The sequence below is a fragment of the Watersipora subatra genome, chromosome 9 (assembly GCF_963576615.1).
Source record: "Watersipora subatra chromosome 9, tzWatSuba1.1, whole genome shotgun sequence".
In the NCBI taxonomy this organism is placed as follows: domain Eukaryota; kingdom Metazoa; phylum Bryozoa; class Gymnolaemata; order Cheilostomatida; family Watersiporidae; genus Watersipora; species Watersipora subatra.
The window spans coordinates 23135526-23161399 of record NC_088716.1 but is presented as its reverse complement, the minus strand read 5'-3'; the positions used below and the strand labels follow the sequence as shown (position 1 = coordinate 23161399).

Here is a 25874-nt window from a genome sequence, read left to right as displayed (position 1 = left end):
CCTGTGTCAAATCCAATAGCAACATCTTTAGCATTTACCTAACACACATCTGATGTGTGTTAGGTAATAAGTTACTATAGCCTGCAACAATTGAATACTCCTGGAGATCTCAGGCAACACTTTGAATGACACATTATAAGGGCTTATGCCCTTATAACGAGAGAATAATCATATGACCTCGCCATATGATTTTAATCTGTTTTAGGGTTGCCATCGTATAATGAAAATGTCGTATAGAGGGGTATAGAAACCCATAGTAATTATATAATGTAAACATTCCCTGGTATAAATCATCAAAACGTTGTATAATCACTATAAATATTAAAAATTAGTAACAAATAGTGTGTTAACCTTAGTAACTATAGTTTTCTAGAGTAACTTGAGTGTATTTAGTGGTTATGAATTTGAACCAGTAAATATACTAATATGTGAATTTGTGTAAATCATTATAAGGGCTTATGCCCTTATAATGATGTACAGTGCACCCTCGAGATACGATTATCCTGACATATTTTATGCATTCAGTTCCAATATTATTATATTAGTTAGACTATTTACTAGTTTTTTAGTTAGACTATAGTTTCTTTGCGTTCCTTTTTATTTTTTTTGTTGTACACAGCTTTTTAGTTAGTTTACATGCCGTGGTACCTTGTGGAAAACATATTGTAAAATATGACTATTGATTACCACAATAAAGATTGCTCATGTATAAGTGAATTCAAAGTTTATGTTATTCCTATCTTTTGAAGGCAAGAACTCCTTACCGTACGTACTAAATTTGGTACACACATTATAATTTTGCGTTTTATTGCAGATCATAACCAATAAAATACACTAAATACAATACAGTTACTGTAGGTAACTATAATTACTAAAGTTAACATACTATTTTGTTGCTAATTGTCAATATGTACACATTTTTATTAAAAAAAATTGACAATTTTCACCAAGGGGTGTTTGCATTGTATAATTACAATGGTCTTTATACCCCGATATACGATTTCTTCACCATACAATGCCAACCCTGGAACGAATTAACATCGTATCTCGAGGGTGCACTGTACTTTGAATAATCTGTCTATCCAGTTATAGCGATAAAGTTATTAGAACGAAAATATGCTTTGAACTAGAAATGAACTCCGATCCTCCAGTTCTGCAGACCAGCATGCTACCCATTAGACTGCACCTCCAACTGGCCATACTGTGAAATAATTGTGCATGTCATACTTATTACACCTGTCTATCGTTAATGCCGATTGGTTAAAATAACACGCTTCAAGCTTCATCTATCACGCTTGCAGATCGTGATCATGTGAGAAATCATGATGCAATCTTTTAATCCTGACTTCAGAGACAGGACACGGTTCTTATTATAGTAAAGATTTGTACTGGCTCAAGTTACTCAAATTTATTGAGTAAAAAAAGGAACCAATTGAAAGTTTTTTTATGTAAAATGATTTTTATTATTTGTGCAATGCCAGGCATTCATCTAGTCAAGGCCGTATCCTCCTATACTGCAGCTACTGCCATGGCAGTACCATTTTTTGAGGCTCACAATCCCGGAATTCACAGAATTTTTGCTTGATTTTAACACTTTGGCTGGGGAAATGACCAAAATGTGGTTTATCGGTTCCGTGGGGAAACAGCATTTATGTCGCTTTTGGTAGGCGTTTATAAAGCTGCAGTCTCGTAACGTTAAACAAAGGATATGAGTGCTAGTAAGTTTTAAATATCATCAACAAGATGTTAGTCGATAAGTTAAAATATGAAACGATTATCCGAAAGGCGTTGCTTTGTGCTAAAAAAATCGCGCCTCCTTGGAAAAGAATAAAAGCTGGAAATACCAGTCAACATCGGCTCGACTTTCAAAACGGTGAAATAAAATATTATTTGATCATCCGATCGTAAGTGAATTTTGGTGTGATTAGAATAACAATAATTCAGATGATAGAAGTGATGTAAACTTTTTACACTTTTATTATACTTGGAATATACAGAGAAGAACGATTGCTATGGTAGCTCGCATGGCAACGTTATAGCTTTGGACTCTACCGAAAGGAATGCTTCCAAGCATTTCATACAGAGACAATTGTACATGGTTGTATTGTTCTGTAGTTGTAGATATGTAAATGAATGATTATGTACAAAAGATTTTGTTCATAGAAATAAATTTAAGTTTGAGCTATGCATGTAACATGCATAGCTCAAACTTAAATCTACTACTACTTGCTCAGTATTATAGACTATAGTATAAGTGCATTATTTTTAACATGGTGCTCTATTAATTTTACTTTTTAACTCTACAATATTATTTAATTAAATTATTTCATAGGAGACTACTCGTCTCCTACACCATTCAGCATTGTACCAATGATAATTCTATCTCATGCTAGCTGTGGCCAACCCCTTCAGCAGCTTTCATTCACATTATATTTTTAATAAGCGTTGTTAAAGACATTCTCAATAAACAGTTTTATATTAAGAAAACTGGATTGTAATGTCAAAGTTGCTGTTAGAACATGTGCCCCATCAGGAGCCAGGTGTGCTAGATTTGCACCATTTTGACTAGTTATACTAAAAAAATTTTCTGGGGGAGCACTCCCGGACCCCTTTCCCCCACCGAGAGGGTGCTCGGCACCCCTCTTGAACTCTTCCTGCAGTACCATTTTCAAACAGGTAGATACTGCCCTGATTTAGTCTATATATATATATTTTTCAATGTCTGTCCGTATGTTCGTCGGAAATCCGGCTATAGATCTTAAAATATTTGTTTAAATATTCCATACCGAAGAAGATTCGATCTCGGACCAAGCCGTTTTTCAGTCTAACACCTTGACCACAAGACTACAGAAGGGGAATTGCTAGCTTGCCAATATAAGTCATTACATCAGAGCAATATACCTAACTGCTTTGCTATAACGCAGGTCATAGCATAACGTCACGAGAAGCTGATCGCTCACATTATTAAACTGGCTAATAGCAAAACTCTCACTACTTCTCATTGTTTATAAGACAAAAAACTTCTCATGATATGTAGTTTCAAAGTTAGAATGGCAAATGTTGTTATATGTTAAATAAAAATCAATTTTCTGTTCAAATACTCTTCTATTACACGGGCAACGCTGGGTGGCACAGCTAGTTTATATATAAATGAGCACATACATGTAGCAGCAAACATGCGACTAGTAATGTGACTAGTAATGTGACTAGTAATGTGACTAGTAATGTGACTAGTAATGTGACTAGTAATGTGACTAGTAATGTGACTAGTAATGTGACTAGTAATGTGACTAGTAATGTGACTAGTAATGTGACTAGTAATGTGACTAGTAATGTGACTAGTAATGTGACTAGTAATGTGACTAGTAATGTGACTAGTAATGTGACTAGTAATGTGACTAGTAATGTGACTAGTAATGTGACTAGTAATGTGACTAGTAATGTGACTAGTAATGTGACTAGTAATGTGACTAGTAATGTGACTAGTAATCTCTGTTAAGTCAGAATGTTCATTGTTAGATACTCGGCTAATGAAGAATGGTGAGAATTGTTCCAAGAGGAAGTTACTCCAGATTTAACTAAAAACTGTCTTTCCTTTAATGAGTTTTACAAAATAACAGACTTTGGCACTGCCGCACCTCCCTAAGTAAATAGTACCAAATTGGTGTACTGCTGAAACAGGGATAGCCCATTAATAAATTTCCAATCCTTTGGCATTGCAGCAAAATATCTCAATGCATGTTTTGACTTGATGCAAGTTAAAATTTTGACTGAATTAATATTTTTTATTATATAATAAAACCTTGTTATTCAAAGATATTTTGTGTTTATCTTTGGTTCGTACACCGAATGTATCGCATGTTAAAGAATATACTTTTATAACAACATATTTTATTTTGTTAAATTTGTTTTTGAAGCTTAGATACAGTGATAAATATTATAACTAATTACTTATAGAATTAAAACAGATTCATTATATAAAACTACATGAAAACTAAATGCAAGAGCATAAACTATACATAAAACTAAATTATCAAAGTAATGATATAAGAAAAGAGGTTTTAACAAATGCTTATGAATTTAGTAATGCTAGTTATAACAGTTCTAAAGTTAGTAAGTACAGTGGAACCTCTACTTATGAATTTAGTAATGCTAGTTATAACAGTTCTAAAGTTAGTAAGTACAGTGGAACCTCTACTTATGAATTTAGTAATGCTAGTTATAACAGTTCTAAAGTTAGTAAGTACAGTGGAACCTCTACTTATGAATTTAGTAATGCTAGTTATAACAGTTCTAAAGTTAGTAAGTACAGTGGAACTTCTACTTATGAATTTAGTAATGCTAGTTATAACAGTTCTAAAGTTAGTAAGTACAGTGGAACCTCTACTTATGAATTACTCTACAAACGAAATTTTTAAGTTACGAAAGGTCTTTTGATAGAAATTTTGCTGCGACTCACCAAAGGCATTTGCAGATATAAAAAGCCAAAATGTAGCTCGTATTTTTGCCCGTTTGGTTTTGTGGGTATGACGCACCACATGTCTCAATCAGTTTAATTCTCTAGAAAATTCAATAAATAGCAAGCGTTTTGTTTTCATTCGCTGTATAATTGGGAGTTATTATACATCACATACAGAGTCAAACAACTTTTGTTTCTAACAATTCAAGTTTGGTGTTTCTGGTATGACGACATAGTTTTTCTACTAATGTTCTTAAAAACATTTATTCTGAGCAAAAATAAAACCAAAACAAAATACAACACTCACACTTCCGATTGCTGTCTTCCCACTGCCCACGATGTTCGCTTAGCCTCGTTGAGACGGCCAATGACAAAGGTAAACCAACAAATATAGCATTTGTAGTTTTTATTCATTATTTTTTTGTTCTTTCTTCTTTTCATGTGTACTTTTCCTCTTTAACTTGTATTGCTATGGGTTTTAGCCATAAAATGTATTCATAATTTAAACAAAAATTATGACTGAATTTTGCGGGGCTTGGAATAAATTAAGCCCATATAATTATATGGTAAAACGAATTTCTACTTACATAGTTGTCTAATTACAAACCGGCTTCCGGAACGAATTAATTTCTCAAGTAGAGGTTCCACTGCATATTCGTTGTTGGTTGAGGTGGAAAATAGCCGAGTTCTGGCATTAGATGACAAGTAGTTACCATGTAGCAGCTCTAGTGAAATAGCAGTTGAAGTGGTATGGTTAGGTACAGACTAGCTGAGGGTATTCTTGACACCACTGATTAAATCTTATCACATTCATGATAACTAGTCTGTTTCGTAAAAGAGTACAACTTGCAAATAAATATTTGGGGTCAATTTTAATGAAGTCAACAAGACTGCCATTTGCCTGGCTGGGCTGCAATCCAAAACTGCAGTAAGTGGCTGTACAAGCAATGAACAAGGGGGCTTCCCCAACCCATGTGACCTTTCCTACAGATGTAATGAGAAGCCCGTGCATTGATTGTTCATCGGTCAGAAACATCAATTTATGCAATCCCAATGGTACTGTAGCTATACTTTTACTGTATAAATCAATAGAAATAGATAATTTTAGAACAGCCTTCGTGGTGTAGTATTAGTATAATTATGTTATTATGGCAAGTGGCAAGTGAGGGCAAGTGGTGTAGAAGATAACAATGGGGTGAAGAGACATTCTATGATGAGAGAGGCCCTGCTTTGACAACCATATAGTAGCTAATTCTCATGAGCTGCCTAGATAATACACTGTATTATAATTATTATAGGCGGTAGCTGCCTCATTTGTCTTCCGAGTGGTCTTGCCGATACACTAGTAAAGGCTGGTTCATGCTCTATTGCAGTATGTTGGAATTGTGCTCTCGCCAATTATTCATTGACTATGTGCCCTGTAGACCGATGGCATCGCAGCTGCCAAATTTGCCAGAAATCTGCGACAGTCTGTGCAATGTGTACTACATTGCCGATGTCGGTTGACTGTCTCGGATTGCTTCATCTCTATTTCTCTTCATGATAGTTGCTAGTTGATTTCATCGTTTCAGCGACTACATTATACAGTGGAAACCCTATGCCACAGAATATTTGCTGATGTAAATGTGGATGGGTTTGTGATAGTGCGAGAAATGCCATCACTGATGATCACCGATGTTTTGCCAGCGATGTATCACACCAGCCTCAGTGATGGAGTCTGCAGTTTGGCAAGCTCTGTTTTACATGCTGTTTTTAACCGTGGGGAATCCCCATACAACGGCTGAGTTATTCATACGCTTGTGTGAATGCCTGCACAGTGAACGGGAATCGACACAAGTGAGCAGGCAGGCTGATCAATACTTCAGTGATCAATATACAGCCTTACTTTGTGGTGCCACTTGCTCTTGGATCTGAGTGACTTGGATCTAAATGACTTGGATCTGAATCGTTTTGATTTAGGATTGTTGCACACCATCAATGGTGAGTTATTAGAATGAGTAGGGGGATATGTATCAGAAATTGAATAAGCGGTTTTTTAGTAGTATATGGTTTAGTTAAAAAAGCTTTAGCATACCAGTTATGAGAATTAGTTCAGTGTTGACATCCAGTCAGCTCCCCTTCGGTATCCAGAATCCCATCTAGAATTACTAGATTGAGTTGGGGATATGTATCAGAATACGGATAAGCGTTTCAACTACTTCTATATTGAAATCAGATTGACTTCAACGGAGAATTGCATGCTTAGCTATTACATAATATTTTAATACTTTAGCATATTTACGTGCATTATTTTCACTTTTTTTCTTGCTAAAACTGAAGTCTCGATCAACAAAGCTGAGATGTTATTGCATACCGATACTTGAGTTTTGATTTGCACGATTAGCTGCTTTTTCCTGTGTATATAAGTGTGCTCACGCAGCAAACCTAATAGTCATAGATTGAACACAGCGTATACTGTAATCAATTAGGTTAAAAATAATCTGTGACTGTGAATTTGGCATGTAGCCTTCAGATGATTTGAACCTTAATTTGATTGGTTTTTATTAGTAATCATAAGTATCCACGCACAGTTGATCATATGAGGATGGGTATAGTTAGAAACAGATGGCTTTAGACTTTCTGACACTTGCCAAGAACATGCCTTTTTGTCTCAACCTGCTTAAGAAAGTTTACATTATTGTCACTTTGTTTTTTCACATAACTGCAGAAAATTTACGCCTCAGAGTTTTTAACATTCCATACTTTTTTATGGTTTAAAATTATGTTCAAAACTCAATTGATGTTGCCATGAGCTTTTATACTCCTGTATTACATGCATGTAATCCTACGGTTGGTTGGCCAGCTCAGTTGGCGCAACTCTGAATCTGCGTCATTGGTGTCAAGGAAACATAGTGAGCGTTTAAGTGCCACCTGATGGGGTACAATTGTAGATGTACGCTGGCAGTTTTTGCCTTGATTAGGTACACAAAAGTGTGACTGATTTAGTCAAATCTACTTCAACTAGCTGAATATCCTGCTTTGCATGGGTATTAAAAACAGCCTATAAGCAGTGGCAGATAATGTTGTTGCCATTGACTAATTTGAGTAAGCTAGCATCCGTATTGCTAAATTTTCTAGTAAGAGCTGGGAGAGCAAGCTTTGGTGACGTTGCGCTACCACAATGTCACTAAAGCTTGCTCTCACGGCTCATATGTCGCTAGAATTGCTATGCGTATTTTTAGCGGGAGAATGACTCATATCACGCATTAATTCAATGCATTCCAAGTGTAGCTCAATGAGTTAGCTTATCGCCTGGCAAAAAGGAGATTCTGAGACCACATCTTTTGCGATTGATTCGGTTTATTCACAGATAGATTTTAATTGCTATAGCTGGACAGACGAATGAGCAGTGTATGTCCGTCTGAAGCCACACCAAGAGTGTTAGGAATGACATTGCCTCGCGTGGGAGTTCAACTCGGGCACTCTGATTTACAGTCTAGCACTCTACCTACTACACAACTAAATTACCTTGTCATATCTATACTTCAACAAAAGGAAACAATTATCTGCATGCGTTGAGCCAGCGTAGTTTTGCTTTGCAAAACCTTTTATGTTTAATATTATTTATTGTTAGCAAAGACCAGCCGTTCTAGACGCATTACTACTAAGAATTTATACTAATTTTAGATCAATAGACTTTGGGTGATTTTTATTGAACAATTGTGCTACTGAAAGTTATTATTCTATTTTATCAATAATATTGCCGCAAACTGTAATAATATTGATAAATTGTCCGACTGGGAGATGCTCACGGCCTTTGCGAAAATGGCTGAAAAGTGTTCGTTCTCATTCTGCATCGCATTTGTGGTATTTTTCATGGCATCAGCTAATGTAAAAGTTTATGATGCTTAGTTTGGTGTCAAAATGTTTTTATAGACCGTGTGGTTCAAAAGCTATAACAATTCATACACGCCTTTGTCAAAAACTATGTTCCACCGAATCCGTAACAAAGCCCCAGTAAAGAAACTAGTTTGATAGCAAAAGAGTTAATTATACACATACTGAGCACTCAAGACTCTCTCACAGTGCACACGACTGCCAAGCGTACTGGTAGGCATAATTGATACCGAATCACTTTGTCTGAGATCAATAGTCAATAGTTAGTGAAGTGAGGCAATGGTAATCGAATGCTTTAATAACAATGCATTGATGTATGCTAAAAAAGCTTTTATTGAATTTGTTCACCATTATCCTCAATAGAATAATTCACAGCGTCAAGTACTTAATGTTGAATGCGGCAGATAGGGAATAATCCAAACTCATGTATACCTGTATGTCTGAACAAATGCTATTGCGTGACCCAGCTCATTGATTCGTATTTTTAGATATTTTAGCTAGAGTACCTCTTTAGGTATGCATGGAAAATCCAAAACCAGCATAAATGTTGACAGTGCATTCATACCTCAACATACTAGCTTGATGCGTTCTGGAACCGAGCTCGTATTTCAATTCACACACGTCTCAAAGCATTATTTTTCTATACGAAATTACTAAGTACAAATTAATCCGTTACTATACTATAAAAACACTACCTAAACAATATATTACGGTGAAAAACGAGTTTTTACACCGTAATATATTGTTGTAATTGTTGTAATTCAGTACCTAACTACTACAATACACTACAACAGTACTACAATACCTTCTAGGTATTGTAGTACTGAATTACACTAATAGAATTGACCTAATAGACAATACAACTATGAAATGTAACATTGTTATGTTAAATTTTATAGTTGTTATGGTCTGCAATAGAATGTAACATCACTATGTACAGCGTGTATTTGTAGTAGCAGCAGCAGTATGTACTATAGGGAGGTTTTACCTTCGAGACATGTATAACATAAACATTGAATTTAACTTAAATGAATTTAGCTTACTAAACACATACTTAAAGCTAAGTTTTAGTATGTATTTTTAACTATTTTACTGAACTTCAACTTTTGCATCGCTAAAATTTTATCACATATTAGTTTCCGGTTTCGTTTTCACATTAACTTTTGGTCAACTTTGTTAAAACCTTTTTAACCTAACTCGACAAGAAAGCCTGAGTGATGCTGTTCTCAGTAGCAGCCTCTCGCATACTTGACCATCGAAATGAAAAATGAGGTTTTATTACTCTACCTTTGGAGTGACGTGACTTGAGCTGGTGCATGTAGTAGATAGAGCAGAGGGGAAGCAAAAACGTATCAATGCTAATTATGTTACTGTACACTTGAAAATAAATTTAATATGTGATTAAGTAGATTTTTGCTAGCAGGCTTAGGGAAGTTGTCTGATCCCTGACCCTCTGTTTGAACCAGACCCTCTCAACTTTGCTACTGGTTTTATGTAGAAAATATTACTGCTTTTTACATAAGGAATGCTGAACTAAGAGAAATGGGTCATCGCATCTCTTTCAGGCATTGTGAGAAGGTTTTCAGCGAACAGCATATCTGTATCTTTGTTATTTCGATATAATAAGCACAATGACTGCCAAATTTGAATTTCGAGCAAGTGTTTTAGTTGAATTTGAATGGCAAAATGGGGTTTAAATGGGGAGAATGAAAACCATCGAGTTTCACATCGTAAGGCGAAAAATTCCTATAACAGGGATATCGTAACTCGAGGGCGCACTGTACTTGTATCTCAAGGAAGAAACTTGCTAGAAAGTCAACTTGTATCTCCAGTTTTTTGCGTGTTGGGGCACTTGTAAGTATAGGTATGACTGTAGTAGGCAATAGTTGGAAGGTGAGAGAAAGATCATTGCTTAAGTTATGGCAAAGAATTCCTTGAACTTACAGTTTCTTATTCAATTTTTGTAAAAATACCACTAATGTGAAAAGACAGCATCACAGCTAGCTGCTTGAAAAGTTTCTATAATACAAGGAAATGAAGCGTGTCTATATTGGCACGCGAGCTGATTAGAAGAGATGCAAATATGCCATGGCTGCAGTTAAATAGTAGCAGTAGTAGTAGTAGTGGTGGTAGTGGTGGTAGTGGTGGTAGTGGTGGTAGTGGTGGTAGTGGTGGTAGTGGTGGTAGTGGTGGTAGTGGTCGTAGTGGTCGTAGTGGTCGTAGTGGGGGTAGTAGTAGTAGTACTTGTCATGTATTCATATTCTGTAATGAGTATTGTAATTAGGCCACTTTTTCCTTTACTTCTGATTTTGTTCCACATTTTACACTTGCACAATTGTGTCATACTTTGGCTTGTTACGTGGGGCTATTACGTACAGTTATTACAAAATATCTTGTAAACAATTACTAGAGATCTCTTCTCCACTTTACTTATAAACATAACAGTTGGTGTCGGAACTGGGATTATCAAAGTTATTAAAGGCACAATCATGGCAGAAATATTATAGAATTGATAGCAGCAATGTATGCACAACAACAGGCACATATAGAGCAGTTTACAGCAATTCTTGCTACTAACCAAACAGCCCAAACAACTCCAGCACCATCTGTGAATGTACCGAGGTTTGATAACTACTGCAGAGAAAAGCGATCATGGTACAGTACTTTGACAACACTACTGTATTCACATAACAGACAGGACTCAACAACTGGCATGTTTGTTGTCATGGATTGGTGCAGAAACCTACGAGTTACTAATGAAGCTGTATGGGCAGGATGACAACGGCTAACTACAGAGCTCAGTGAATACTTTTCTGATAAGAAACACCTACAAACAGCTAAATATGAATTTTATAAAGTTCTGCAGATTGAAGCTTTTCAGTCCTCAGATTGGGCAGCTGATTTGCAAGGCCTTATCTGATCTGATTCGCCCGCAACTGCATTTTTATTTACATAACATAAGATATGATAAAAGCCATGTCAACGATCAGATTGGAGATGTCATAATAAAGGAGACCACTCACACTGACATGAGAGCCAATGTCTGTTAGATGCAGATCGGAAGTCTTCAGGATGTGCTTAAAAGCTACTTTCATGACTACATCAGAGAGTGACAGGTGTTAAAGATGAGGCAGTAGTGAAACCGACCACTCATCAAATGGCATTTTCATACAAAAATAAACACCCCAACCCTAATGCAAATTATGGGCAACAAAATATTAGTGATAAGACTACACAAAAATAGGCAAGACATGTAACCTTAAATCTTGCCCACAGTGTTTCATCAATGATATACAACCCCCCCCAAGGATAGGCGACAGGCATTATGTGGGCGGGGTATAATGATTGAGCTCTGTTGGAATGAACCCGAACACGGCAGCTGAACAAAGAAATATGCTGAATAAAGCCCTTTGTAAATTTACAAATATTATGAACAATATTGGTTATTTTACTGATCTGTTGGTTTCGTTTTGTTCTCAAATCAATATAGTTGCCCAATATTGTCACCGTTATGATCAGTCAGTTGCCATTCACAAGCATTCGTGATATTAATAGTCGCCATTGTGAATTAGCCCAAATTTGGTTTTATATTTAGATTTTGAGTATGAAAACCACACGGCACAGCTTTGCCAGTTGTCCCATCTTATTGGCCAAGTCTAACACTATGACAACAATGAAAGACTGTCATTTTATATTAGGGGTGGCAAAATAATAATAAAAAATTAGAGAAAAAGGAGATCGTTCGGGTGAGTTCGGGTAAATTATCTTTAATTTTAAGCATATATACTACGACCCCTAAAAATCTCAAAATTGATAAAAATAGGTAATTTGAAATGTTTTATTTTCCATGGATCCTAGTATATCACTAAAATTGAAAACGGAAAGAGAGAATTACATGTTTGCTGGTTACAGGTTTTGTTGTTTTGTACTACTAACCGGAAATAAGTTATTGTCCGCAATCGAAGCATGTAGGCAATAAAATCTAGACTCAAAAACCTAAAAAGGCAACGCGATTGCCCCGCAAAAACCATATTGGCCCCAAAACCCAGGCTGGCACAATCCTAACAGAGCTCGATTATTAAACCCCGCCCATATGATAGCCCTCACTGATCCTGGGTGTTTATATCATTGGTTTCATACAGCACGAGCGAAAAGGGTGTTCACATTGCAACAAACAGTGCAACAACTTCTGCCATGGTATTGAACATTTCAGTTTTGCATGCATGAAATCATTCAAGACTAATACAGCTAACACTTACACTTCTAATAATGTAGTCAATAAAACAAACAATGTTTTTGAAATCTCGGACATCTGTGAGCGGAACCGCTAACAAATTCGGATAAATGCCACTATTAATCCCGTGCTGACTAAGTTTCAATGAGACAAAAGCATTAATTGATTCATGGTAAGGTTGAAAGGCTATCGACAGCTAGGGTTGTTCTCCATATCCGACCTTCAGAAACGTCGCTTTGTGCATGCGGTAACACAGTTCTCAAAGTAAAAGGACAATGTTTTTTGATGTACACGTTAATCAAAATCTAAAAAAATATTGCAGTTACTTGTTGTTGACTCTAATCAAAGCGCACATCTTTTTTGGACCCGACTGGAGTGATGAGTTTGGGTTATTTCGGCAAGGTCTTTCCTCTGTTGCACATGCTATATCAAATACTGATACAGAAAAGTCTCAAATCACACATAGAGTCAAACTCATGACAGTTTCCTGATGTCTTCAAATCTGGTATAGGCCAATGCAAATCACATCAAGTCTCTATTCATCTGAAAAAAGCTAAGCCTGTTTTTCCCATACCTCGTTTCATACCCTAGTCAAAACAACAAGCTATTAAAGATTGGTTAAACCGTCTAGTCTCAGAAGGAGTTCTACAACATGCCGACTTCAGTCACTCGGCTGCGCCCATGGTCGTTGTATCTAAGCCTTCTGCAAAGCAAAAATCTGTGGCCACTTCAAACAACCCAATCAATGTATATCTGTAGATCAGCATTTTTTGTCACAGCTTGATGATTACCCTACAGGATGAAAATATTCGATGGATATAACAATTCGCGGTTTCGCGAACAGTCAATTCCGCAAATTATTTAATTCCGCAAATAATTATATTTTTAATCACAGAGGAGAATAATTACTGCATCAAATTAAAAACTAACCGCTCGGCATAAATACTAAACGTAGCCGAGTTCCAAAATCTTTTTAAAATAATCGTCAGGGCTTTGAGCTAACACCATTGCCAATGCATCACATTTCTTTACAACATTATTCAAGATTGTCACAAGATATGCAGAATGGCGTCATCGCGAAAATAGCCGCTAGGCAGAAGTACTAAACGTAGCCGAGGTCCAAAACTTTTTTAAAATCGAACTGCTGGATTTGAACTGGATTTGCCAGTTGGCCAAGGCTGGTCGGTATGGCCACCTGCTAGCGATAATTGAACAGAAATTGTCACTACAAAATTTACTTTTTGTTTCGTCATTTTTCTAGAGTGAAATAATATTTTGATCATTAAAGTAATATCTTGTATATTGTAAATAATAATAAATCATGCGATTTAGTCCAGTGGCAAACTTGTACCAGTGAAAGTTACATACATCTTGCTACACGAGCAAGATCAAAGAGGACACAAATGGCTACTTATAATTTCTTTTACCCAACTTTGCTTTTGCAAAACCTATAAAAAACCTCTGCCCATGTCCTCTGGGAACACATGTGGTTTCAGACCTGGACTGTGTACATGTTTTTAGCCTGCTTTGCTTTTCGCCTATTGTAGATGTGCTAATTGTGCTGAGCCATGAATAACCTTTGACATGAGGTCTAGTAAAAGAGGTTTCGGAAGTCGTAGAGGAGGTCAAGGTCGTCATCAAAATTATGGACGAGATTCAGATAATGGAAACAAGAGAAATACTAACGAGGAAGATGCCAGTAATAGCGAAAGAGACGACAAACAATGGCAAAGAACTAGTGAGAATGTCAAAAGGAGAGGAGGATGGGAAGGTAGAGGAGGTCATGGAAGTCGAGGAAATCGTGGAGGTCGCGGAGGTCATACAGGGAAGAAGGTAGATCTTTCAACAAAAAAAGTTGGATATAGGCTGTAAGTATTTGTAGTACATTTTACGATTAGCCACCGCAGAAAGTTTATAATCTGTGTGCTCACCGGCATGAATATTAGATACATGTTAGCTAATGAAACCGACAGTATTTCAGTTATGACCTAGAATGGCTCTCTGAATTTCAACTGTCCATTGGAGCTACTGTAAATTGGACTGCATTTAAAATGTCTTCTACATTTCCAAATGCAGTCAAACCTCTACTTACGAAAGTAATTTGTTCCTGAAGTAATTTTGTAAATAAAAAATTCTGTAAGTAGAAATCGATTTCACTTTTCACATAAATGCCATAATCTGTTCCAAGCTTCTGACAAAACTCGAATATGATATTTGTATAAATTATAAATACAAGTAATGGTTAAAACCTATACTAAATACATGATAGACTGTTATTATTATATTGCTACAAAATTAAAAAAGTACACTCGGAAAACAGAGAAAAAATGAACAAAAATTAGAAACAGTATGCTTGTTTACTTTTGGTGTTGGCTGTCTAGACAAGGCTAATCAAAGACAGCGGGAAGTGGGAGGACGATGGTCGGAGGAGGTTGTTGTATTGTTGTCTTGGTTTGTTTTACTCAGAATAAATGTTTTCAGAGTGTAAAAAGAAAATTTATTCACATCAACAAGAACTCAATAAAACTGTCACCATAAAAAACGCAGAACTAGAATTGCGAGAAGCTAGTTGTCCTGCTCTTTATGTGATACATGATAACTCTAAATTATACAATGAACAAAAACTAAACGGCTGTCGTTTACTGACTTTCGCAAGCAAATAAAACTGAGTCAGGCATGCTGTATATCATATCATACCCATGAGAAGCAAATGAGCCAAAAATATTTTGGTCCATAGGTTTGTTAGACAACACCTACGGCTCAAAATATGACAGGCCTTCTTTATCTAGAAAAATATTAAGTCTACCAAAAAATTTTTCGTTACTTGAAAGTTTCATATGCAAAGTCTTTTGTAAGTAGAGATCCCACGGTATTGTAGATAAAGATACTTGAGGGTTATCTCTTATTTTTTCTGTTAATTTCATGATGAAGAACACCAGTCTGTTTTCTTCCAGTTCCTGTCTCCACTATTAGTTGCAAACTGTTAACAGTAACTACCAGCAGTTACTAGTATAATTTGCAGATGTGGTCACTCGTAGCACCTAGTAGCTACATCATAGGCACTAACTAGTAGCTCCTAGTAGCTACATCAAAGGCACTAAACTAGTGTGTACTTTTGACATTAAATGGGCTAATGATGCTACTGATGATTTGCTTCAGGTTGGAAACCAAATCCACTGCGTCAGCTCGTGATGCTGCCATGTTTTGCAACCAGGAGTCTTTTCAAGATCTGCTTAATGATGGGTCTCTCGGTGATGACTGGATAGATCTCATGCTTACTATTATAAATAGGGCCCTGGTGGCAGACGACTCCATCAGCAGTTTTAAAGAGGAGCTGAAATCATCCCTTCTACAAGAACCACTTCTTTTTTTAAGCAAGGTATATAGCCCATGCGCGTTAATTAATGACAGCTCTTTTTCAGAAAAAAAATGGATCATTTAAAAAAAATTATTTTAAGAGAAATTATTTTTGTACCATGACTGCTGAGGGTGAAGGTATTGCGCTCAAACTTTAATACAGACCATGCCGTTTTAAATTCCTTTTACTATCATAATAAGACGTAATGTGTATACAAAAAGAAATAGCTTGAACAAGCTATAGCTCAAGGTTGCCTCCTGCTGGAATTGTATCATATTTATCTGGTGCTCAACCAAACTGCAATTGCTATTAAAAAAGTTTACTGTTTGAAATCTTTAGTTTGGATACTTGTTAGTGGCACCGGACAATTCACCAGATCAACCTTTTCAAAGTGGCTTTATGATATGTCCTACTATCTGTTAATCATGATCATTTTAATGCCTTGTCAATGTGGGTGACGTGAGCTGCGTTTTTACATTGAAAGCTGTAAATCTCTGATTTTTGTTTGGTTTTGCTATTTCATCATTTTAGAAACATTTTGTTGCAGAGAATTTATATTTTTTGGCTCTGCGTTGCTTTGGGATGCTGTGAGCAGTTGTATATAAACACCAAAGTATATTTTGTGGTTAAATCTTTTTCATTTCTGCTATTTTTTGGGCATGATCGACCGTAAATATTGTATCCACGCAGTGACTAGCAATCTTTGGTAATCCAGTAATGCTTCACTGATCTAACGATGGAATTGATGTCAAAGACAGTAGCTCATCGTCTCGTACTGTGAAATATTATATAATATTGTCAAAGTCATTATCTCTGACACACACAAAAATTTCAAGGTTATTTTGAGTTTACTGTCAAAAATGCACTTGTATAGGTCTGATGAGACATGATAAGACCTTTACAAACTCTCCCAATATTGATTGACTTTGGCTAATCAATGCAGTGATTAATTAGCCTTAAAAAGTACAAAAAGGCCTGTGTAAACGTTTTTTATAATCAGAAAAATATTTGTTGGTTCTGGTGATTTCTTAGTTCGTTGGTTTCTGTTTGGAAACAAAGATTTAGTTAGAAAATCACACTCAAAAGGTTTGCAAAAGATAACTTCTGCTCCAAGTTATTTGCACGGACTTCACTATTTCCAATTTTTCAGCTTTGCGTGTTTTGTGTACAAGTTTTTCCGACCAAATTTTTAATTTTGTGTTATTTTTCAATTTCCACTATGACTGCCTTCTTGTAGACATGCATACAGAGATTCACTACAGAGCTTGTTTCCTCTTGTCTCAAGATTGATCCATTATTAAGAGCTCTTCAGAATTACCTTGACATATTCCACCGACTCTGCGCCATCGATCCGCTAGTTTCCAAATCACTCATAGTTCAGGTGAAAACAGTGAAACAGCTAATGAAAGCAGAAGTTCATGAAAATGACCAACTCAAAGGAATTTTTGATCTCTACAGTCAGGCAACAGTTGAGATAGAGAGGCAAGAGAAGGAAAGAGAAGAGCATGAAAAACGGTAGGCTATTTATGGCAGTAAAACCTTTACAAAACAAACACAGTTAATACGTTCTAAAATTTGCTTTGTGTGGTGAAACCTATTTGAGCTGGAAAAAATTTTCTTGTGAGATTATTCAATCATATCTCGACATACGAGCTTAATGTGTTCCGAGACCGAGCTCATATGACGATTCTCTCGCATTTCAAAACAATATTTCCTATATAAAATGACTAATTAAGAAGTCTCAAGAAAAACCACTTAAAACAGGAATGGAAAAACTTGCGATGAAAAAACATTTGCTTAATTGGTTTTATTCGCCACCTACACTCACAAAGTAACAAATACCTATCTAGTGATTATGATCTACAATAAAATGTAACAGTATTATGTAAAGTGCTGTACAGAATTCTTAGCTTCGAGACAGAGGTAGCAGCTAATGACAGCGTAAGAAAGACTTCACGGCAACTCGTCCAGTACGATACACTTTTGAGGCACTACGTAACTTTTGAGGTAACATAACACAAACTTTAAATTTAACTTGAAGGAATCTAGCATACTAAGCAGACACTTAAAACTAATATTGTCTTCCACTTAACTTAATTCTAATTTTGTCTTTGTTTTCATTCTTTTGTTTCTTTCCGGCTAGCTTCTTTTCGCCTCGCTTTTACATTCACTTTCAGCCGCCCTTTTTTAAAACTGATCCGACGAGGAAGACCGAGTGGTGCCGTTTTTGCAAGCGGCTTCTCTTAGCTCTCTAACAAATGATGCAAATCTTTCCCACTTCCTAGGGAATTTTTAACTTATGACGTCCAGAAGTTTGCAAAACACTCAGTTTTGTAAATCAGTTCATATTTACTCAGCCTTCCTTGACATAGCTTGTTTTTAAGGTGCTTGGATATATCAAATAGTGCTTCATAGCTTACATTTTTGTTTTAGAATTTTAGGTCTCAAGAAGGCTAGCATAACTGGTAGTAGTGCAAAAAAGACAAAGGCAAAACTTTTTTTAGAATAATTACAAAAAATCGTAGCGAAACATAAGCAAACATTTGAGAATCAATTTCTCCAAAAAAAACCAATGAAACTGTTTAGTAGTTATCAGGAAATAGTAATAAGTGAAAATAAAAAGCGGAAGTAATAAAAAATACTTAACATATCAAAATAAAAAAGGCTGGTAAAATAATTAAATATAAAATATGAATTTATCAAATATAAAAACATGAAAATTTAAATTAACTCTGCTATTTTAACGTTCAGATATAATACTAGTTCGATGTTTATCACCCCATTTCCTATGGGCCGTTTATCTCCTGAGTTTATCTCCTATATCACTGAGAATACGATTAACGGTGTTGAGTGTTTTTACATACTATAACTATTCATTTACTCCTTATTAATGCTCACCTTTACTTACAGTTGGAAATGAGCATAAGATTTCTGTTCTCTTTTGTTTGGCCACTCAGCAGTGGAGCAATGGGTTTATTCGGCAGTAACGCTGGCTGAAGTTTGGTATATTGTCATATAATGATATGCTGTTAATTAAAAATAAAAAAACACACACTTGACACTTCTGCTGTGTAAAGTATGACTCGGAAAGACAACTTAGAAATTTACTCACTATCAAATAATATACCATCATCTATCCCAAAACAAACACTGAGGTGATGTGCGTTTTATATTGCGTTTGTTCTAAAAATATATGAAGTTACCTAAATTAGACTCTTTTTAATTTTTCAGGGATGTGGTACAAAATAAATAAAACATGTATTTCTATGGAGTATTTCCTCTGTCGCGTAATATTAAGACATTTTTTGAACCGATTAGTTTCATATTTCGAGGTTTGTTCATAATTTTTTTAAACAATATTTACACGTTGAACTTTGTGACATCATCTTCATGGTTGAGGATTAAAGTTGAGCTAAATTGATAAATGTTGCAGAAAGTAAGAGATGGAGAGAACTGGCAGGGTTGTGCTAAATGAGAAACCTCTTGGAGACTTTAGAGAGATCTCAGTCTATCCAACAGAAGAAGACCTCAAGGGTGGTGTAGAACTGAGGCCTAACTGTACCGACAAAGGTATGTCTCAGAGTTGAGCAGAGGAAACTGAATCACGCTTATTTACTGTTTTTTGTAAGATTTCTTTTTCAGTCATTTGTAAAACTCATCATAAATAATTATGAATAAGGATTTTTGAATTATGAAGAAAAGGATCTTGCAACTAATTCAACTCACAACTCCTGGCCCATGCTTACTGCTAGACAACTGGTGCATATATTGGGTTTTACCGTTACATATATATAGGGTTTTACCGTTACATTTATTGGGTTTTACTGTTACATTTATTGGGTCTTTTGGAACTTTCAGGTTTCCTATGCGTACCTCTCTGGATCATATTGAGTAAGACGTGCATGTATTGATATATTTACAATCTATTTTCATTTTTCAAGTATAAGCATTCTAAGTGACCATAAAAAGGTTAGCCAAATTAAAATATTTAAAACTACCCTGGATAGTGATATTATGAAAATACTGGTTTGTTAAGACGCAGTTTTTTACAACATTAAAGTCTAACCCATCTTCTTGATTGGCCAGCTCGTTCTTTAGATGAAATATGTTGGCAGCTCTTATGCTGACCTTATTATAGCGGTTTCTCAAACCTGGGCACCAAAACATGTGATAGAAATCTGCAACAAAAATATAACTAGCATAGCTTGAACTCAAAGCAGCAGCAGATACAATTTCAGGTGTATTTACAATATGGTAGTCAAATGTAAATTGCAATAATATTTTTAGTTGTCTACCTTTTACAAGGTTTTACAATCATGAAATTCAAGGAGAAAATGCCTCACGCCTTAGAATATATTAAAAATTGATCTTTTGCTCCAATGAATGTTTATCTCAGCGAATAGCCGGTTCTTGTGTTCACGAATAGCACTTAAGTGACTGACTGAAATATTGGCTTTGACAAGCGCTGTGGTTTAAGTTTGAAAAATTCTGTGAAGTGAGTGAGTTGTCTGCTCTTTTTTATAATTACTAAAATGAAACAAGAAATAGTTAATAATTTTCTGTTTTTCAAGTTTTAATGTACATTTGTTCATAATATTTTTACCCCTTCACCAAAATGCTATCTAAATTTGCTAAAGACGCTCACCAAGTGCTCAGTAAACTTGTCCTGGAACTTACTGAATTAGTAGTCGCAAATAGCGTATCCCATTCGCTGGTAGTTCATGTGTTTTTCCAACTTTGACAGCATTTGAAAGTGTTGATGACTACCTGGACATACAGTTCCGTCTACTCAGAGAAGATTTCGTCTCCACTCTTAGACTTGGAATTCAGGAGTTTAAAAAAAACCCAAACTTGCAAGGACCCAATCGCTTTAGATCTGGAGACGTTAAAATCTATGAAAATCTAGAAGTTTCATCTCCATACTTTGGAACGAATGGATTGGTATATGTGGCCAAGTAAGTTACCTAGTTGGTCTTATAGAGTAGTGAATGAGCAAGATAAAACTGATAGGGTGACTTGTATCCCTAGCTGTAAAATTCCTTTAGCAGCATGTCTGACAAAACATCCCTGAGCACTTGGTAAGAATGCCTATTGAGTAGAAATGATTTAGTAGTTTTTAAATGTATGGAGATAATTTTTATTGTCATTCAGGCAAGTCATCAATGCACTAGTTTTCAAAATCCCTGAAAATGCTTTACTTTTTGCGAGTTGCAGGTAGAGCTCAGCATCAATGAAGTGAAACACTCAAATTTTAGCTATTCAAAAGTATTTCGATTGAGCACTAAACTTGTTGAAAATAGTTTAGATGATCTTGAAAGTCAGTGTTCAATACGTTAGATATTGTGGCAGTTAATATAAAACTAGTGACTAGCACTGGCATGCTGTTAGTAGCTTGGTGTGATACTCCATAAACCTTGAATTGATGATAATTGTTTTGCAGATTGTAATAGATATCTGTCAAGCAAAATAATAATAAACAAATAAATAACAAGAAAAGACCAAAAACAAACACCAAGATTTATAGATTTATAGATTAAGAAACCGATAATAATAAATTAATGTGACATAGTAAAGAAAGAAAACATATTAAACAAATTTCTTATTGGTAATCAAAATAGATATTAACAGAAACATAAAATAATATTAAAAATTGCAAACATGCATGTCCAAAACAAAAAACCTAAAAACCATTTTACGCTATACATCTATGCTCCTTTTGTGCATACGGTGTTTAAGGTTTTCTGTTTGTTTCTACATGTTTCCATGACGATATCTACTCAATGAGTGAGCGAGACTAAATGTACCGAATGTGATAGTAAGTCATACAGGTTGTGACTCGAGTAGTTACTCTACTGCCATTCTATGTTGTTTACAGAATTATACCCTCTGGAATTTTGGTAAGTTCTTTTTGATCCACAAATCATTGCTGACATATGCTGGTATATATTAAAATGGGTTGTCTTTAATAATAGATTGCTTTCCCAGAGCAGATAGAACACATTTTACCCTAAGATATTTGCCTTTTTATTATATTTTGATCAAATGTTGATCAACATGTTGATATGTATAAAATTCATTGCGCTAGTCAGTACACTATGCATGACTCACTAATGACAACAAAATGAAAGTGATGTTTTTACGCTCTTTTGATTTTTGCTGGTCAATACTAATAGGCATGTTAGTGAAAGAATGTTCAACGTTATTATGTTTATCTCAAAGGCAATAACAACTCAAATTATTTGCATAGTTTTCTCCTCATTTTTCCCTCACAGAAGTCAAGAGTTGTCTTACCATACAACTTGGTTTAGATGACCTGCTGCTTAGAACTAAATTACAAAATTCTTCACTATTTCATGTCATGAAAAAAGCTAATCTAGCTATACATCAGCAAATCCTTCACTTTTCAAAGAAGAAAGTTTTAACCCAAAATAATGTTTGTATTCATCCTTGTTAATTTTTGTATTTTCATATTTTTATACCTACCAAACCTCTCTATATTTACTTTAGTTCACTAACATGAGCTTCAGGATCTTGTATGACAAATCTTCCTCTTATATATGATACTTTGAAACTTTCAAATTTGCATCTTAAAGTTTGCTACTTAGCTTACTACTTCTGACCACAGGCTGAACACAAAGAGTCCGATGTTTCAGCGAATGAACTGGCTGTCTTCAAAGAGGTTGATCTATGGATCCCTCCTCTGCTTGTCTCAAGATAATTTTGACAAAGTTAACCTCTTTGCTGTGATCGCTGAGCGAAAAGACGAAACCATCGCCAAATGTAAGGACTAGAAGTTGATTTGACTACATACGATTTTATAACCTATTTTTAGATGAAAATATTTGCTACACAATGTAATATGTAATCCCCCAATTTTTGCGATTAATGGCGTCTCCGGGATAAGAAAAAATCTGAAATAGAAACTCATTTTTAAAATGTATATATAGGCCAAGTTTTAACACCAAAACACACAAACTGCTTTTTAAACACTTGTATTAATTTCCTATATAATAAGTAAATTGAAGTTATCTTGATTGACTTTCAGTTTGTATTTCAAATAGAGTCCAAGTATTTTAAGCCAGAGAATGCACTTACGGAGTACAGGCGCAGTTTGGACTTCATCTGGTCAGAATATTTGTTTTTGTTCGGTAATTAGCGTCAGGCATGTCAGAGCGTTCATCACTCTGACGATGATTGTTTATTTACACTTAATGGTTAAGTATACTATAGCGCTTTTGCTACGTTAGTTTTATTTATTTGTTTTGTTTTATTTATTTGTTATATTTGTTTTATTTTTGTGCAATCATATTATTTGAAAATTTGCTGAACAGCTCAGGAATTTACACAAAGTTTACCACACATCAATCAAATGGAATTGTTTGTCATTTCACTTTAAAATGAACTAAAATAATTGTTTGGACCAACAAAAAAAAATACAAAAAACACTCGTAAAGTTTGTGGATTATACATCTAATAGCACAATTGTACATTGAGGCTATCAAAGTGATTGTCTTCATCGAATATTAATGCAGCTTACGCCGTTGTACTAAAATTAGCACAAATGAAGTACACATTGAATCTGCACACCAAGAGCAGAAAGCTTTACATAGATGTTGGCTAGGGTTTATTCTATTTTGTACCTTTAGCCGGAGAGTTCGAGATCGAGTTCCTTCCAGACTCACAGGCAGCATATGATGAGCTAATGAGTAAACACACTCCTTTCATTGCTGTCGAGTCAACTGCATATTTTGAAGCCTACAAACATGTACTGAGAGGGATACAAAAATTGTCAGATTCAAACTTTGCTTTTGCAAAGTACATCATCAGGTCGGTGTTAATCTTTTTTATTCAAAATAAGCGTTAGAAAAACGCTTGCTGGATTACGCAAAGAACATGTTGAACTTGATGCAAATTAATCAAACTTTAGTCTGTTCACTCTTGGCTCTTTGCTCAAATCTTTGGAGTTGTATTCCTCCAGCATCATTTGTTAATCAGGCGCTAATTGTCTACATGAGGGCTCCAAAATCTAGCACACTTTTAGTGTTTGTAGTTTATCTTTGCGTTTTCATAATGATCACTGAAAAATGTTGAACAAATTTTTTACAATTTTAAATTTTGTACTATTACTAAATAGTAAAAATATATATAGCTGTTACGCTTGCCTGGTATATCACTGATTTTGCTAGGCAATTGTCTGGTAATGGGCAGGTGTTCTTATTTCTGCAATTGCAGCCAGGATTAACTGTTTCTTGATTGTTCAGTGATAGTAGCTTCTGATTGTGAGAGTTGATTGCCCGTTTCACATTGTTCATGCAGCTATAGCTTAATTTTATAATATTTCTGTTAAAGATTTTGTGTAGTTTGTGGTCAGTGGAAAATTCTTCATCAATTAATTTAAAGAAAGTTTTCCCGATGTTAACGTGTGCGGTGTTGCTGTAAGGGGGGTTATACCAGATTGTGTTTCTCTTTCTTTGTCTATTTCTTGCCTTTAGTTGTTGAGCTCTAGGTGAGGAGAATTCTAGCTTGTGTTGGTATCCGCTTTTTAACGTAACAACCACCGATAACAAAAAACCTGTAGCCACATATGTAGGGCTAACCGAAAACAGCTTCAAAACTAGATATAACCTTCACAAATCAACATTCAAGGACATATCTAAACGCCACTCTACCGAGCTAAGCAGCTACATATGGGACCTCAAAGAAAGCAGCACAGACTACCGCATAACCTGAAAGATTTTATCACACGCCAAAGCCTTAAGGTCCGGCCACACGTAACGAATTGTTCGTTCAATCTGACCGAATCCACGAATTTCACAGAATTCACAGATTTATTCTGCCGAATATCATAAATTCGTCTGAGCTGTGCATGCACACCGAATTCGTTAACGAAACGCTTTTAATTGGCTAACCAATTTTTTTAGCGAGCACGGTTCTAGTAGCTTTGACAAGTGGTATAGTCCAAGACACGTACGACGACCCACAATAAAAGTATGACCGCGATATGACTTGATACATACGATGCAATGGCCTATATGCGCTATTGTTGGTTCTCTCTCGTTGGTTCACCATGACAGGAACTTCTCATCGTGTATCCAGAATTTTCTTTTAGATATTTTAGAAGTTATGAATTATTTCTTTTTCAATAATAATAATTTCTTTTTATGCAGCAAAAGCTCCGTCGCAAAAACAGTCGTTATCTCTAGCGCATATAGGCAGTTACATCGTATGTATCAAATCATATCGCGGTGATACTTTTATTGTGTGTCGTCGTACGTGTCTTGGACTATATCACTTGTCAAAGCTAATAGAATCGTGCTCGCTAAAAAAATTGGTTAGCCAATTAAACGCGTTTCGGTAACGAATTCGGTGTGCATGCACAGCTCAGACGAATCTATGATATTCGGCAGAATAGATCTGTGAATTCTGTGAAATTCGTGGATTCGGTCAGATTGAACGAATAATTCGTTACGTGTGGCCGGACCTTTACTCAAAAACATCAGAAATTGCAAATTATGTACATTGGAAAAATATTTCATTTACAGACCTGAGAAGGCAACTCTAAACAAATGTCGTGAACTATTATCTACGTGTAGACATTCTAAGAAACATCTTTTATGAAATAGCGTTACATAATAGACCCCATCCATCTAGCTTTCGATACCCGAGCTTCTATTTCAGTTTACCAGCTAGTGCAGAATTTCACGTATAGTCCTCAGTAAGAATTTTATCTGATGAGTGTTACACACCTTTTGTGTAATATGAAACTTTTAGTAATTTTTATGCTTAGACAAATTTTAATAAATTTCTTACCAAATTTGCTGTAGTAGATATCATATATATTAGTATCTGGTAAGACTAGTATATATAAATATACTACTAGTATATTTATATATACTAGTATATACTAGGTATATTCTACTAGACTATACATAATATATACTACTAGT

The 25874-nt window shown here is 35.4% G+C and overlaps 1 protein-coding gene across 1 annotated transcript in view; it reads left to right on the top strand.

Moving 5' to 3' along the window:
- Window positions 1–16663: 16663 nt before the first annotated feature.
- LOC137404908 (NFX1-type zinc finger-containing protein 1-like) overlaps window positions 16664–25874 on the top strand; it is an 87417-nt gene continuing 78206 nt past the window's right edge. Inside the window, 6 exon segments of the mRNA XM_068091134.1 lie at window positions 16664–16699; window positions 17165–17442; window positions 19361–19497; window positions 20672–20882; window positions 22553–22707; window positions 23574–23754. Coding sequence (XP_067947235.1) covers window positions 16664–16699; window positions 17165–17442; window positions 19361–19497; window positions 20672–20882; window positions 22553–22707; window positions 23574–23754 — 998 coding nt within the window.